Genomic DNA, 12302 nt, shown 5'->3' with positions numbered 1-12302 from the left:
TTTTTGAGACAGCAACTTACCATACAGCATAGCCTGGCCTAAAACTCAAAACAATCCTTTTGGCCCTACCACTCCAGCCCTGGGCTTTCTGGTGCCATCCATCATGTCTGACCTATTTCTACATGTTCAGAACCTTTAAGACAATTTCTCTTTTCTAGGACACAGTAAAGAATGGTCTCTGCTTACCTTCAAGTTGTTTCCTTACTAACTCAGCTTTATCCAACTGGTTTATCGTCTGTAAGACCTCCTTGATGATTATCTCTATCCAATCACTAGGACAGTACTCATGGAGAATTTCTACCACATGATCTGCATCAGCCATGTTCAGTGCCATCTGGGGGATCTGTTTCAGTGTATGTGGCAGAAACCAGTTTTTCAGGACACTCTTGAAATTGCTCAACTCAGCCTGGGTCAGAGTTTTCAAGATGTCCTTCATAGTGAACTGCTGCTTCCTGGGATTTCTCATCCTGAGCCACAGGTAAGGTCTGAAGTTCCAGCTCAACAGAACTATGGGAAGAAATGGAAAGGGTCAGCTTTCTCACTGGTGACCTTGCTGCCATGGCAGAGCTATCAACACAGTCAATTCTGCTCCTTCAAGAGCAAATTCCCATGGGGGAGTTGGGGGGAGGGCACGGGAGGAAGGGAGGGAAAGGGACCTGGAACTGACTTGTGAACCAACCATGTTTCTAATCTAAATTCAAACTTAAAAATAAAAAAAAATGCCAGAACTTGGAAGCAACCTAGATGTCCCTCACCTGAAGAGTGGATAGAGAAAATGTGGTACATCTACACAATGGAGTACTATTCAGCAGAAAAAAATAATGGAATCATGAGATTCACAGGCAAATGGATGACACTAGAAGAAACCATCCTGAGTGAGGTAACCCAGTCACAAAAAGAGAAACATGGCATGTACTCTCTCATATATGGATTTTAGACATAGATCTGGGGAGTGCCAGCCTTCAATCCTATGGCCAGAGAGTCTGGGAAATAGAAACTTTATTTAGTGGCTGATCAAAGAAGAGGCAGACTCCCTTGGTTAAGTACTGAGCTGAACTCAAGAAAGCCAGTAACAGAGAGGGAGGACTGATGATCAAAGGTATTAAGACTGGGCTGGTTTAACCCCAGAAACAGCTGACCAGACAAAGGTTAACTCTTGAATCCCAGGCATCAGCCTGGGAAGCCAGCATGGGACTGATCAAGACCCTCTGAATCTGGGTGTCAGTGAGGAGGCCTAGGGAATCTATTGAGCCTTGGGCAGCAGATCAGTACCCATCCCAAGTATACACACGGACTTTGGACTCCCATAGAACAATGTGAGGTGCACTTTCACCCCGAACTCTTGGGGAAGGGTCTAGGCCCTGCCCTATATGAAATGACAGACTATGCACACCCCCATGGAGGGCCTCACCCTCCCTGGGGAAATGAGGGGATAACGGGGGGGGGGGCTCGGGAGGAAGGGAGGGAATGGGAGAGGGACCTGGAACTGACTTGTGAAGCAACCTTGTTTCTTATCCAAATTTAAACTGGAAAATAAAATTTAAAAAAAAAAGAGCAAATTCCCAGGAATAGTTAATTTCACATAGAGTTCCATTCCTTGACTTAAATTTAAGGTGAGAGTCTGTGTCCCTTTGAAAACGTGCCATACTTTTTTTCAGTTTTTATTTTTTGAATTCATCTTACATTTCAACCACAGTTCTCCCTCCCTCACCTCCTCTCGCCTTCCCTCACCTCTCCCCTAGTCCACCACCTGTCCACTCCTCCTCATAGGTAATGGCTCCCATGAGGAGTCAACATGCATCTCACCATAGGGAATGGGCTCTAACAGGCTAGCTCATATACCAGGATTATATCGTGGTCCTACTGCCAGGTGACACTCTGAAAAACATGCAAGACTCTTAAGTCACATTAGAAGTCTACAATACCACATCTTCTGCTCCTAGGAGATCATTGATTTCATTTAAGCTTAGTGTACTAATAAGCTGATAAAATCTATATCATAAGTCTCCATAACAACCTGATATGTAGTTACCTTATGGCGTTTATGGAGTAAGGTAGAGTTTTTAATCTGTGAGAAGTGAAAGCATGTGTAAATATTTACAGACAAACCACCGGAGAACAAACTCTAAGTGAGAATAGAAACAAAACAGAGGCTGTGGTTGCAAGTTTTCAAAAAGCCCAAGACCCTCAAGATTAATTTCCTGTAGCAGGCATTAAGTATTAACAATATTAAAGAGGAACTTGGATTGAAAATCTCTTGACACTCAGTTGAACAGCAAGTTATTGTCATTTGCCCCTGATCTGGGAGAAGAGTAGCTTTACAGACAACATACATGGATTTTCAAACCTCTTCATTTAGAAGGGATGGCTGTACTCATGATATAGCCTCTGCTGACTGATGGCTTGAGGGTGTATATGCTTATCTCTAAGTTCATTCACTTGTTCACATTAAATATGAACATATGTACCTTGTATTATTTCATTCATTCCCCCTCAGCTCTACTGAGGAGTAATCATCAAAAATGTAATATTCATATTGGATAATGTAGTTGAATATACATATAAACTGGAATATTATAACCAAATTGCTAAACATGCCCATGACCTCAAAGTACTTTTATAGTAAGAACATTTCAAGTGTATTTGCATTATCTTTTGAAAATGGAAACTACATTTCCCATAAAATACATTCTGATCATGGTTTTCCCTCTCCCAACTCCTCCCAGATTCTTCCCACCTCCCAACCCACCAATATCCATACCCTTCCTTTCTCTCATTAGGAAAGAAGCACTTATAAAAGTAAGATTAATATAAAATAAAATAAAAATAAAACCAGAATAGGACAAAGCAAACAAACCCAAAGAAAATACATAAGAAACAATTGATGCAGAGACAGGCACATTAGGAACACAGAACTCCTATTTAAAAAACACAAAACCAGAAACAATAGCCTATAAGCAAAAGATTAGCAAATAAAAACAAAATAAAAGCATTATTACATAAAAAAGCCACCCAAATTACAATGAGTTTGTTTTGTGTTGGCCTGCCCTTATATGGGGTTCTATAACCAGTGAGATTCTGTTGAAGACAACTAATTTTTAGTTCTGTGTTAAGAACATTTAAAATTCAATATAAATATCAATTTAAATTTTCCATATAGTAAGTGTAATCACATATACATTGAGTCCCAGGACTTTCTTACTCTAAATAACTGGACTTTTGTACCCAATTGACCATCTCAATGATATTCTCTATGACATAAGTGAGGAGGTCCTTCTTTGCCTTTTGACTAGGTCCCTACCAAATGCCTTCCCTGCAGAAATACTACAGAAAAATAAAGGTAGCTTGCAGTGGTGTATGAGCATGTACTGGGTACAGGAGTGGGTAGCTGTCTGCATTTGCAGAGGTACATGGTACAGACTTCAGTTGATATGAAAGCTCACTGAGACCTCCAGGCAGTGATGCCCAAACTCCTGCTTCCCTCTCTCCTGTGTCAACTGGCTGTTGACAAGGTGTGGGGAAGTAGGGCAGCTCCCTGTGCTGGACTCCTGAGGAATCCTTCTGGGGTGGTTGGGTAAATTACACCTGCTACTTAGGCTGTGCTCAGTGTTGGCTGCTGTGCCCAGGTGAGTCAAATACACGCAATTTAAGTGGAAAGTTACACTAGCTTAAATGAGCCTCAGTGTGTTTAAGGAGGCACTGACAATGCCTGATCTGGAAATATATTGAATGACAGGCAGGATTGCACATGCATCCAGGAGACAAATGTAAATCTTGTGCAACAGTAACTGGGCAGATCATCATAGATTTAATCCTGAAGCTAAACTAAAATGACTTCAAAATGTTATATAACCTCTATAAACAAAGTGTGATATCTTCTGTTAAGGGGAGATGCTTAGCAAGGCATGGTGGATCTTGTCTATTAGTCCAGTACTCAAGAGGCTAAGACAGGAAGATTGCCTTGAGTTTGAGCTAGCCTGGACTACAGCAAGACCCTGTAACAAAAAAGTATGGGATAAGGAAAGGGGAAAGGGGGGAGAGGGATCTCTCTGAACAAAACCACAGCATTTTGCAGGCTCAATCCCCTGTGTGGCATGACACCTGGTAGACTTAGGTGTTGCAGTTTTGTTACGTCTGTGCTCTAAATCCCCTCAGAACAGAAAGGCACCCTGGAACCACACTCTTGCAGTGCTCAACACCACACCTGTCTCTAAGTTTCTGAACCATCATCTTTATCCTGGACCTGGGTTCCAGCAGAGGAAAAGCTGTTGGAAGTCTTAGAAGGAGTCATTGGAGAGGGTTCCTTCAAGTCCACCACAACCTTTGCACAGAGAAGTTCTGAGCACTTGGCATGAGGTTTAGTTGGCTAAGTGCTTGCCTAGCATGCACAAAATGCTGCATTAATTGAGTGCAGGTACAAGCCTGTAATGTCAGCATGCTAGACAGGGGGATCAGTTCAAAGACATCCTTAGTTGCGGGGCAAATTGAAGGCCGGTCTGGGCTACACGAGACCCGGTTCAAAGAATCAAATTTGAGTGCAAACCCCACACCTCATAATTCTTCCTGGCAAGACATCCAAATATTCACAGAAAGGGGGAGGAAATCACAGAGACATCCCCGCAAAAGAGTAAATAGCTAATGGACTGTGGCTCACCTCTCCAAGGCCAGCATCTACTCAGGCTGCCAGTGCTACAGGTGTGGGAATGCACTCTTAAAAGTGGTTGTGTTCCCACCCAAGCTCCGTGATTGGCCTCTGGGAATCAATCCCACCAATGAGAAATCTCTATCTAAGAAAGGGATGGGTGGAGAATGACCTCCACTCCCAGCCCCATGCTGTTCCTAGCTACACCAGTTGTTTGCAATTTTGATTGCAGTTAGACTTATCCATTTGAGGGTGGGTGGAGGGTGGGTATTGTTTCACAGTGCTAATGTCCCAAGAGTCTGTTTTTAGGTCAGGTGGCTGTCAAACATTAAAGAGCAATGAAAGTCAAAGAGGACTTGAAAGGGGGAAAGACAAGAGATAGTAGTGGGGAGGGGAATGACAATCATGTTTGTTCTCTTATAGGAATCTAGATTTATTAAATTTATCACATTTATTTGTGTGTGTGTGTGTGTGTGTGTGTGTGTGTGCTCGTGCATGCACCGCATTGCACACAGCTAGTCAGACATCAACCTGTGGGAGTAGTTATCTTCTTTCATTATATGGGTTCTAGGAATAGGGGATTGAACTCAAGTTGTCTGTCAGGTTTGGTGACAAGCACCCTTACTCCCTAACCCTTCCCACTGGTCCAGGAATCCTGATTTAAATGAACATACAAGCACACACAAATGAACTTCTGATTGAGTGTAGCAATACACACCTGTAATCCCACCATTATAAAGTTGATCTAAAGTTTAACATCAGCTGGGCTACAAAATGAGACCCTGTCTGAAAAATATCAGTCTTGGCTTTCTGGGGTGTGTGTGTGTGTGTGTGTGTGTGTGTGTGTGTGGTGTGTCAGAGAGAGACAGACACAGAGAGAGAGAGACAAAGACAGAGAAACAGAGAGAGACAGAGACAACACACACAGAGACAGAGACAGAGACAGACAGACACATACAGAGAGAGAGAGACAGAGACAGAGTCAGAGGGACAGAGAAACTAGGGGAAGGAACCCAGGGCTTCACACATGCTAAGCAAGCATTCTATTACTGAGTCATAATATTAGCCTTTAATCCTAGCACTCAGGAGGCAGAAGCAGACCAGCCTGGTCTCCAGAGTTGGTTCTAGGATAGCTATGGCTGTTACACAGAGAAACCCTGTCTCGAACCCACATACACAAAAAAAAGTCAAATGAGCAATTTGGCTTCATCTACAATCCATCTACAAACTTAGTATGCATGACTCCATTTTGGTTTTAGCTTGGCTTGTTGGAATCCATGATGAGTCTTAGTATTTTTATTTATTATTACTGTATAGTGCTACATAAGGTCACTTTTATGCAAGTATACAATGTTCTTGGTGCACACCCCCCATGACCAACTACCTTCTCATTTGTCTCCAGACAATTTTACTTCTCATTTCATGACACTAGCACATACACAGTTTATAGAGCTATAAAGGATCCACAAGTAAGAGAAGACTCGTTATTATTCTTTCTGAGAATGACACAATTATGTTAATCTGATTATTTCTAACTGCATCCATTTTTCTGCAAACAACTGTGTGCAAGTGTGTGTTATTCTTTGCCAACATTTTATTTTTAAAGTAAATGTTGGAAATGCTGGCAACATGGAGGAGCTGTGTTATCACCCCCACTTCTAGCAACAATCACATGGCTCAAGCTGCAGTCTATATTTCTGACTAGCTAGCCGTCTGTAATTTGGAAGTTTCCACAATGCATGCCTTCCTGTGCTGTTAAGTTTGCTATATGGCTCACAGAATCCAGGCAAATACATTAGAGTGCATTTACCAACCAATTATGGTATTCTGAAGGCACATATAACAGCCAGAAGAATGCCAGGGTATAAAAGGCAAAGTGAGATCCCCAACCAGAGTCTCTTGTTTTCCAGGAGTTGGAGTACTCTATTTTCTTGGCATGTGAGAGTATTCTTGTTCACAGACAAGAAAATCCCTCTGAGCCCCATACTTTGGGGTGGCAGTTCTATGAAGTCTTCTTTAGGTGGGCATGGATGATTATACCAGTAATCCACTTGAGTGACAGTCCTTCCCTCCATGGAGGTCAAGTGAAAGTGGGACTGAAAGTTAAGCACATGATTGGTTCCTGTGGCAATGACCCTTCAGTATTTTTGTTGTCTGGGTCTATCCCAAAAATCCCCTTAAGTCAAGTTGAAGTGTAGTTGGACTTGATTTCTTATCTTTGTTTTATACTCCCAAAAGATTGCAGGAACCAGGGCCAAGTATTTTAATCAAAGATATTCCTGTTGTCTCACTGTGGATGTTACAAAAAGTCAGAGACCATTCTCAAAACCCTCAATTTCACATGGGTTTGCAAAGTGCTTGCCTGGCATGTGCAAGGCTTTGGGTTCAACACCCCAGAACCTCATAAATCAGGCATGGTGGTATATGCCTGTAGTCCCAGAACTTCAGAGGTTCAAAGTCATCTTTGAACATAGTTAACTTCAAGGCCAGTCTACACAACATGAGATCTTGTCTTAGAAAATTAAATGTATATATTTTAACTTCCCTATCATAGCATCCTACTCCACCCAACTCAGGTGATCTGGGAAGGGACTTGCATCAGAGTCACCTGGGGGTGCTGGCTAAAGACCCTGACTCACACAAACCCACCCTCAGCCAATTAAGTCAAAGTCTTGAAGGATGAAGCACAGGTGCTTAAGCATTCGTGTGTGTGTGTGTGTGTGTGTGTGTGTGTGTGTGTGTGTGTGTGTGTGTGTGTGTGTGTTTGCATGGCTTGGTTCTCTGAGAAGCTGTTGGTCGGCCAAACAGGCAGGATGGGAATTAGAAAATTAATGACTTTACTCTAAGTCTCAGGGAAGTGAGTTGGGTTTCAGTCAGGTTTTCCCCTACTCTGGGGAGCTTCAAAAGTGTGTCTTGTGTCTTGTATTTCTCTTGTATGTGGAGATAAACCAGGACTTGTACACTCGCTTTAGATGTTAATGGGCCATCCCTGGGTGGTCCAAAGACAGAACTTTTTTGTTTGAAAATTCATCTTTCCCATCAACATGCAAGGTAATGGGTTTCATTATAGACTCTTCATAATGTCTTTATGATCTGTCCTCATCAACCCTTCTCTGTAACTGTTCTTCCTGCCCCTCACCCCCTTCACCTGGTTCCTTTCTCTCCTAATTAGTTCCAGCTTCTGCCTTCAACTCACGTGTATTCCATCACCCTCTTTCCCTCCCTCACTTAAGGTCTCTTCCTCATTTCTGATGCTGTCCTTATAGTTTCATGACTTCCACATAGTCACAGATACAATTTTAAATCTAGGCTCCACATATTAAACATCATACAAAAACTGGCAGGATTTGTCTTTATGAATCTGGCTTTTTGTTTGTTTATTTATTTGTTTGTGCTTAACATATGAATGCTGGTTTCATTCACTTTAATACCAATATCACTTGCCTGCGTGAATCTATGGAGGTCAGAAGATGGCGTCAGGTGTTCTGGAACTGGACTTACAGATGGTTATGAGACACCAAGTGGATGCTGAGACCAGAATCCAGATCTCCAGCAAAAGCAGCAAGTGCTCTTAACCAGTAAGATATCTCTCCATCCCTCCACATTGATTTGTATATGTTGGAAAAACCCTGCATCCTTGGATTGAAAGTATTCTGGTACTCTTGACAGGTTGGGGTTTTTGTTGTTGTTGTTGTTGTTGTTGTTAAAAATATTTTATTGCTAGCAGCACTCCTGTGTGAGCATTTTGTCATCCATGTGTGACTATGCGCAATGTGTGTGCAGCGCACATGGAGGCCAGAAAGGAACTTCATATCCGACTGAAACTGGAGATCTAGAGGGCTGTGAGCTGCCATATGGATGCTGGGAACTAAACTCAGGTCCTTTGTAAGAGTATCCAATGCTCTTTTCTTTTTCCTCTTTTTAAATTCATTTTACATACCAACCAATTCCCCCTCCCTCCCCTCCTCCAGCTCCCCACCATCTCTACCTCACCCCCATCCACTCCTCAAAGAGGGTAAAGTCTCCAATGGGGAGTCAACTAAGCCTGGCATATGGCATTGAGGCTGAACCAATATTCCTAATATTCCGTTATCATGCTCTATACTCTTTTTAGGTTCATGACTTTGACTTCTCCTGTTTTTAAGAGCTTTCTATGTCCTCTATAATGATCCTCAGTATCCTGTTGGATTCTGTGTGTGTCCTTCCCCATTTAAAAGTGGGTAGGAGATTAGGGAGGATTGGGAGGAATTGCAGGAAAGAAATGACTTTGATTCTGTTAATTGGGTCTTCTTTTTTTGGTCAGTTTGGCTAGGTATTTGTCCTTCTCCCTACTCCCCCAAAGAATCAGTTGTGTTGTGTCTCAGTTTTAATTCCCATCTTGAACTTTATGACTTGTTACTGTCACTTTGGGGTTGAACCTCTTTTCTGAAGATTCTGAGATAAGTAATCATGTTGAAACATTTCTGGTTTTTAAATTTAAGTATACATTACTATAAACTTTATTAAGATTTCTGTAGCTTTATCAATAGTTAGTAGTACAGAGGTTAAAAATGAGTCCCTTCCCTACCCTGACTGAGGGTTGGTTGGGCTGGTTTTGTGTGAGCTCAGTGCAGGTAACTACAGTTGTGAGTTAATGATAGCAGTGGTTCTGCTGAGCCTAGAGAATGGGAGTGTGCAGCCTGTTTACTCCACCTTCTGGCTGTTATACACTTCCTGCCCCCTGTCCAATACTGCTAGAAAAACCAGATAGTTGTTCCTTGGTATGCATAAGGTGCTATCTCCTGGAGCTGCTCAGATACTGAAATTGGTGGCATCCTTAAATAAAACAGCATGACATTTTCATATAGCTATATAAAACACCCAATCATCATATTCTTTACATTATCTTCTGCCTTATCCTAGCTATCCTCCTAGCATGGTCAGGATAACAGGTTGTGCCACCACAGCCATATAAAGTCTCTTTTGTGGAGTTTCTTTACAGCAGTGTATATTGAATAGATATAGAGAGAGTGGACAACCTTGTCTTGTTCCTGATTTCAGTGGGATTGCTTTGACTTTCTTTCTATTTAGTTTCATGTTGGCTCTTGGGTTACTGTGTATTGTCTTTACTATGTTTAGATATGTCCCTTAAATTCCTACTTTCTTCAAGACCTTTATCATGAAGGGGTATTGAATTTTGTGGAAGGTATCTAATAAGATAATCATGTGGGGTTTTTTTCTTCAGTTTGTTTATATGGTCGATTACATTGGTGGATTTTTGTATGTTGAACCATCCCTGCATCTCTGGGATGAATCCTACTTGGTCATGGTGGATGACTTTTCTGATGTGTTCTTGGGTTGGGTTTGCCAATATTTTATTGAGTATTTTTGCATCTATGTTCATGAAGGAAATTGGTGTGCAATTCTCTTTCTTAGTTGTGTCTTAATGTGGTTTGGGTATTGGAGTAACTGCAGCCTCATAAAAAGAGTTTGGCAATGTTCCTTCTGTTTCTATTGTGTGTAATAACTTGAGGAGTATTAGTTCTTCTTTGAACATCTGGTAGAATTCTGTGCTGAAAGCATCTGCACCTGGGCTTTTTATTGATAACTGTTTCTATTTCCTTAGGAGTTATAGATGTATTTAAGTATTTTATCTGTTCTTGATTTAATTTTAGTATGTGGTACTTACCAAAAAATTGTCGATCTCCTTAAAGTTTTCCAATTTTGTTGAGTACAGGTTTTTGAAGTATGACCTGATGATTCACTGGATTTCTGCAGCATCTGTTGTTATGTACCCGTTTTCATTTCTGATTTTGTTAATTAGCATGCCCTGTGTCTTTTGGTTAGTTTGGATAAAGGTTTGTCTACTTTGTTGAATTTCTCAGAGAACCAACTCTTTATCTCATTGATTCTTTGAATTGCCTTGTTTCTATTTTATTGATTTCACCCCTCATTTTGACCATTTCTTACTGTCTACTCCTTCTGGGTGAGTTTGCTTCTTTTTGTTCTAGCACTTTCAGTTGTGAGATTTTTCCAGCTTCTTTATGTAGGCATTTAGTGCTATGAACTCCTCTTAGCACTACTTTCATTGGGTCCCATAAGTTTGGGTATGTTGTGCAGTAATTTTCATTAAATTTTAGGAAGTCTTTAATTTCATTATTTATTTCTTCCTTGCCTGAAATTCTCTCTTCCATCTCTTGTATCCTGTTGTTTATGCTTGCATTTGTGGTTCCTGAAACAATTCACCCAGATTTTCCATTTCCAGAATTCCCTCAGTTAGTGTTTTCTTTATTGCCTAAATTTCAGATTTCATGTCTTGAATTGTTTCCTTCACTTGTTTGATTGCTTTTTCTTGGTTTTCTTTAAGGGGTTTGTTGATTTCTTCCAATTATTTGTTTGTCTTTTCCTCCATTTCTTTAAGAGAATTTTTCATTTCCTATTTAAGGGCCTCAACCATCCTCATAAAATTATCTTAGGTCGTTTTTCTTCTACTGAAAGGATGGCTCTGTGAGGTGAGGTGACATGAGGTGTGGGCAGCAGGGAGGCTTGCCTTGAGCTTGGCTCCATCTTGCTTTGATTTTCAGCTTCCTCACACTGTGTGTGCTCCCTGTCCCTTGCAGTTGACTGCTATTCAGTTACCAATCTTTTGCTCTCAGTTCATCCTCACACAGATTACTCCTAAGACTAACACTAAAGTTGCTGTAGTGGGAGGAGCACTGGGAGGTACTGTCGGTTCTAAGAGACACTCTTTCTGAGTGAATTTTCCCATGGAGAGAGCAGGAACGTGACCAAGCAGCACCAGAGAAACTTCTTCCAGTAGCAAGATTGGGGATTATGGGGATATGTAAGAGGTTTCTTAGGGAGAGGGTCAGTACATACCAGTGGTACATGGGCGGCCTGTTTGGAGACAAGCTACCATAGAGTGATAGGTCAAATGCATCCTCAGGCAGTCCTGTAAACAGGGAGGTGGTCAGTGCACCTTTCCCAGGTCTGTTTCAACTGGGTAGGGTGGATTCTTTGGTAATGTTCACTCAAGAGTCCTAGCCAAGGTTGCAGCTGCAGGTAGGTGGTGTGTCCATAGCTAAAGGCTTAGAACACAAATCTTCAGGGAAGCAGTAAGCTAGATCCTTGGATCCAAGGAACAATTCATAGGGAATATCATTGTTAGGCAGGGTCCCTCTTTTTTGCAGCTGAGCACCCTATAGAGTATCCATCACAGTGGTCAAGGTCACACCCATAACCAGAGTTCTAGATTCTGGATTCAGTGTAGAGAGCATCTGCCATCTTATCACTGGGTGCCTCGGTGGTGAGCCTGTGCAGCTTGGCATCATCTTCCATATCAAGGTCCCAGGTGGGAAGTAGGAAGGGGGTGACAGCCAAGCTGGTGGGCAGAAAGCTTGTTCTCAGGGAGTCATCGTTGCTGTCCCCCTGATCATCTCAGGTTAGCAGGAAGTAGGAAGCCTGACTGTGTTCAAGCAAGCCTCGATGCATCGATGGGTGCCTTTGAGGACATGGTAGGTGTGGGGAGTCCTGGGGGCTGCAGGGAGCCATCCTTGTTTATGGCCAGCGACAGGCTGCAGAATGGCCTGTGTTCCAGGAAGACTGTTATGCTGCTATAGTTGCAATCACATGTCTGCAGGTCAGCAGTACATCTAGATGGTCCATGCTGTCGCAGCTCAGG

General features: G+C 42.0%; 1 protein-coding gene across 3 annotated transcripts in view; it reads right to left on the bottom strand.

Annotated features, from left to right (window-relative positions):
- Positions 1-4691, bottom strand: part of Nlrp2 (NLR family pyrin domain containing 2) — a 62413-nt gene extending 57722 nt beyond the window's left edge. The window contains exons 1-2 of one of the 3 annotated variants that reach the window (XM_021236038.2): positions 4655-4691; positions 187-507 (exon numbers count right to left, since the gene is read on the bottom strand). In XM_021236038.2, coding sequence (XP_021091697.2) covers positions 187-466 — 280 coding nt within the window. In that variant the 5' untranslated portion in view covers positions 467-507; positions 4655-4691. Of the gene's footprint in view, positions 1-186; positions 508-1731; positions 1844-4654 lie in introns of those variants that run through there. The other 2 variants (XM_040747864.1, XM_040747865.1) reach the window with 2 other exon arrangements.
- Positions 4692-12302: the final 7611 nt, after the last annotated feature.

The sequence above is a fragment of the Mesocricetus auratus genome, unplaced genomic scaffold, assembly GCF_017639785.1.
Source record: "Mesocricetus auratus isolate SY011 unplaced genomic scaffold, BCM_Maur_2.0 Super-Scaffold_100006, whole genome shotgun sequence".
Lineage (NCBI taxonomy): Eukaryota > Metazoa > Chordata > Mammalia > Rodentia > Cricetidae > Mesocricetus > Mesocricetus auratus.
Note: the sequence above shows the minus strand (reverse complement) of the source record. Positions and strands in the feature narration are given on the sequence as shown.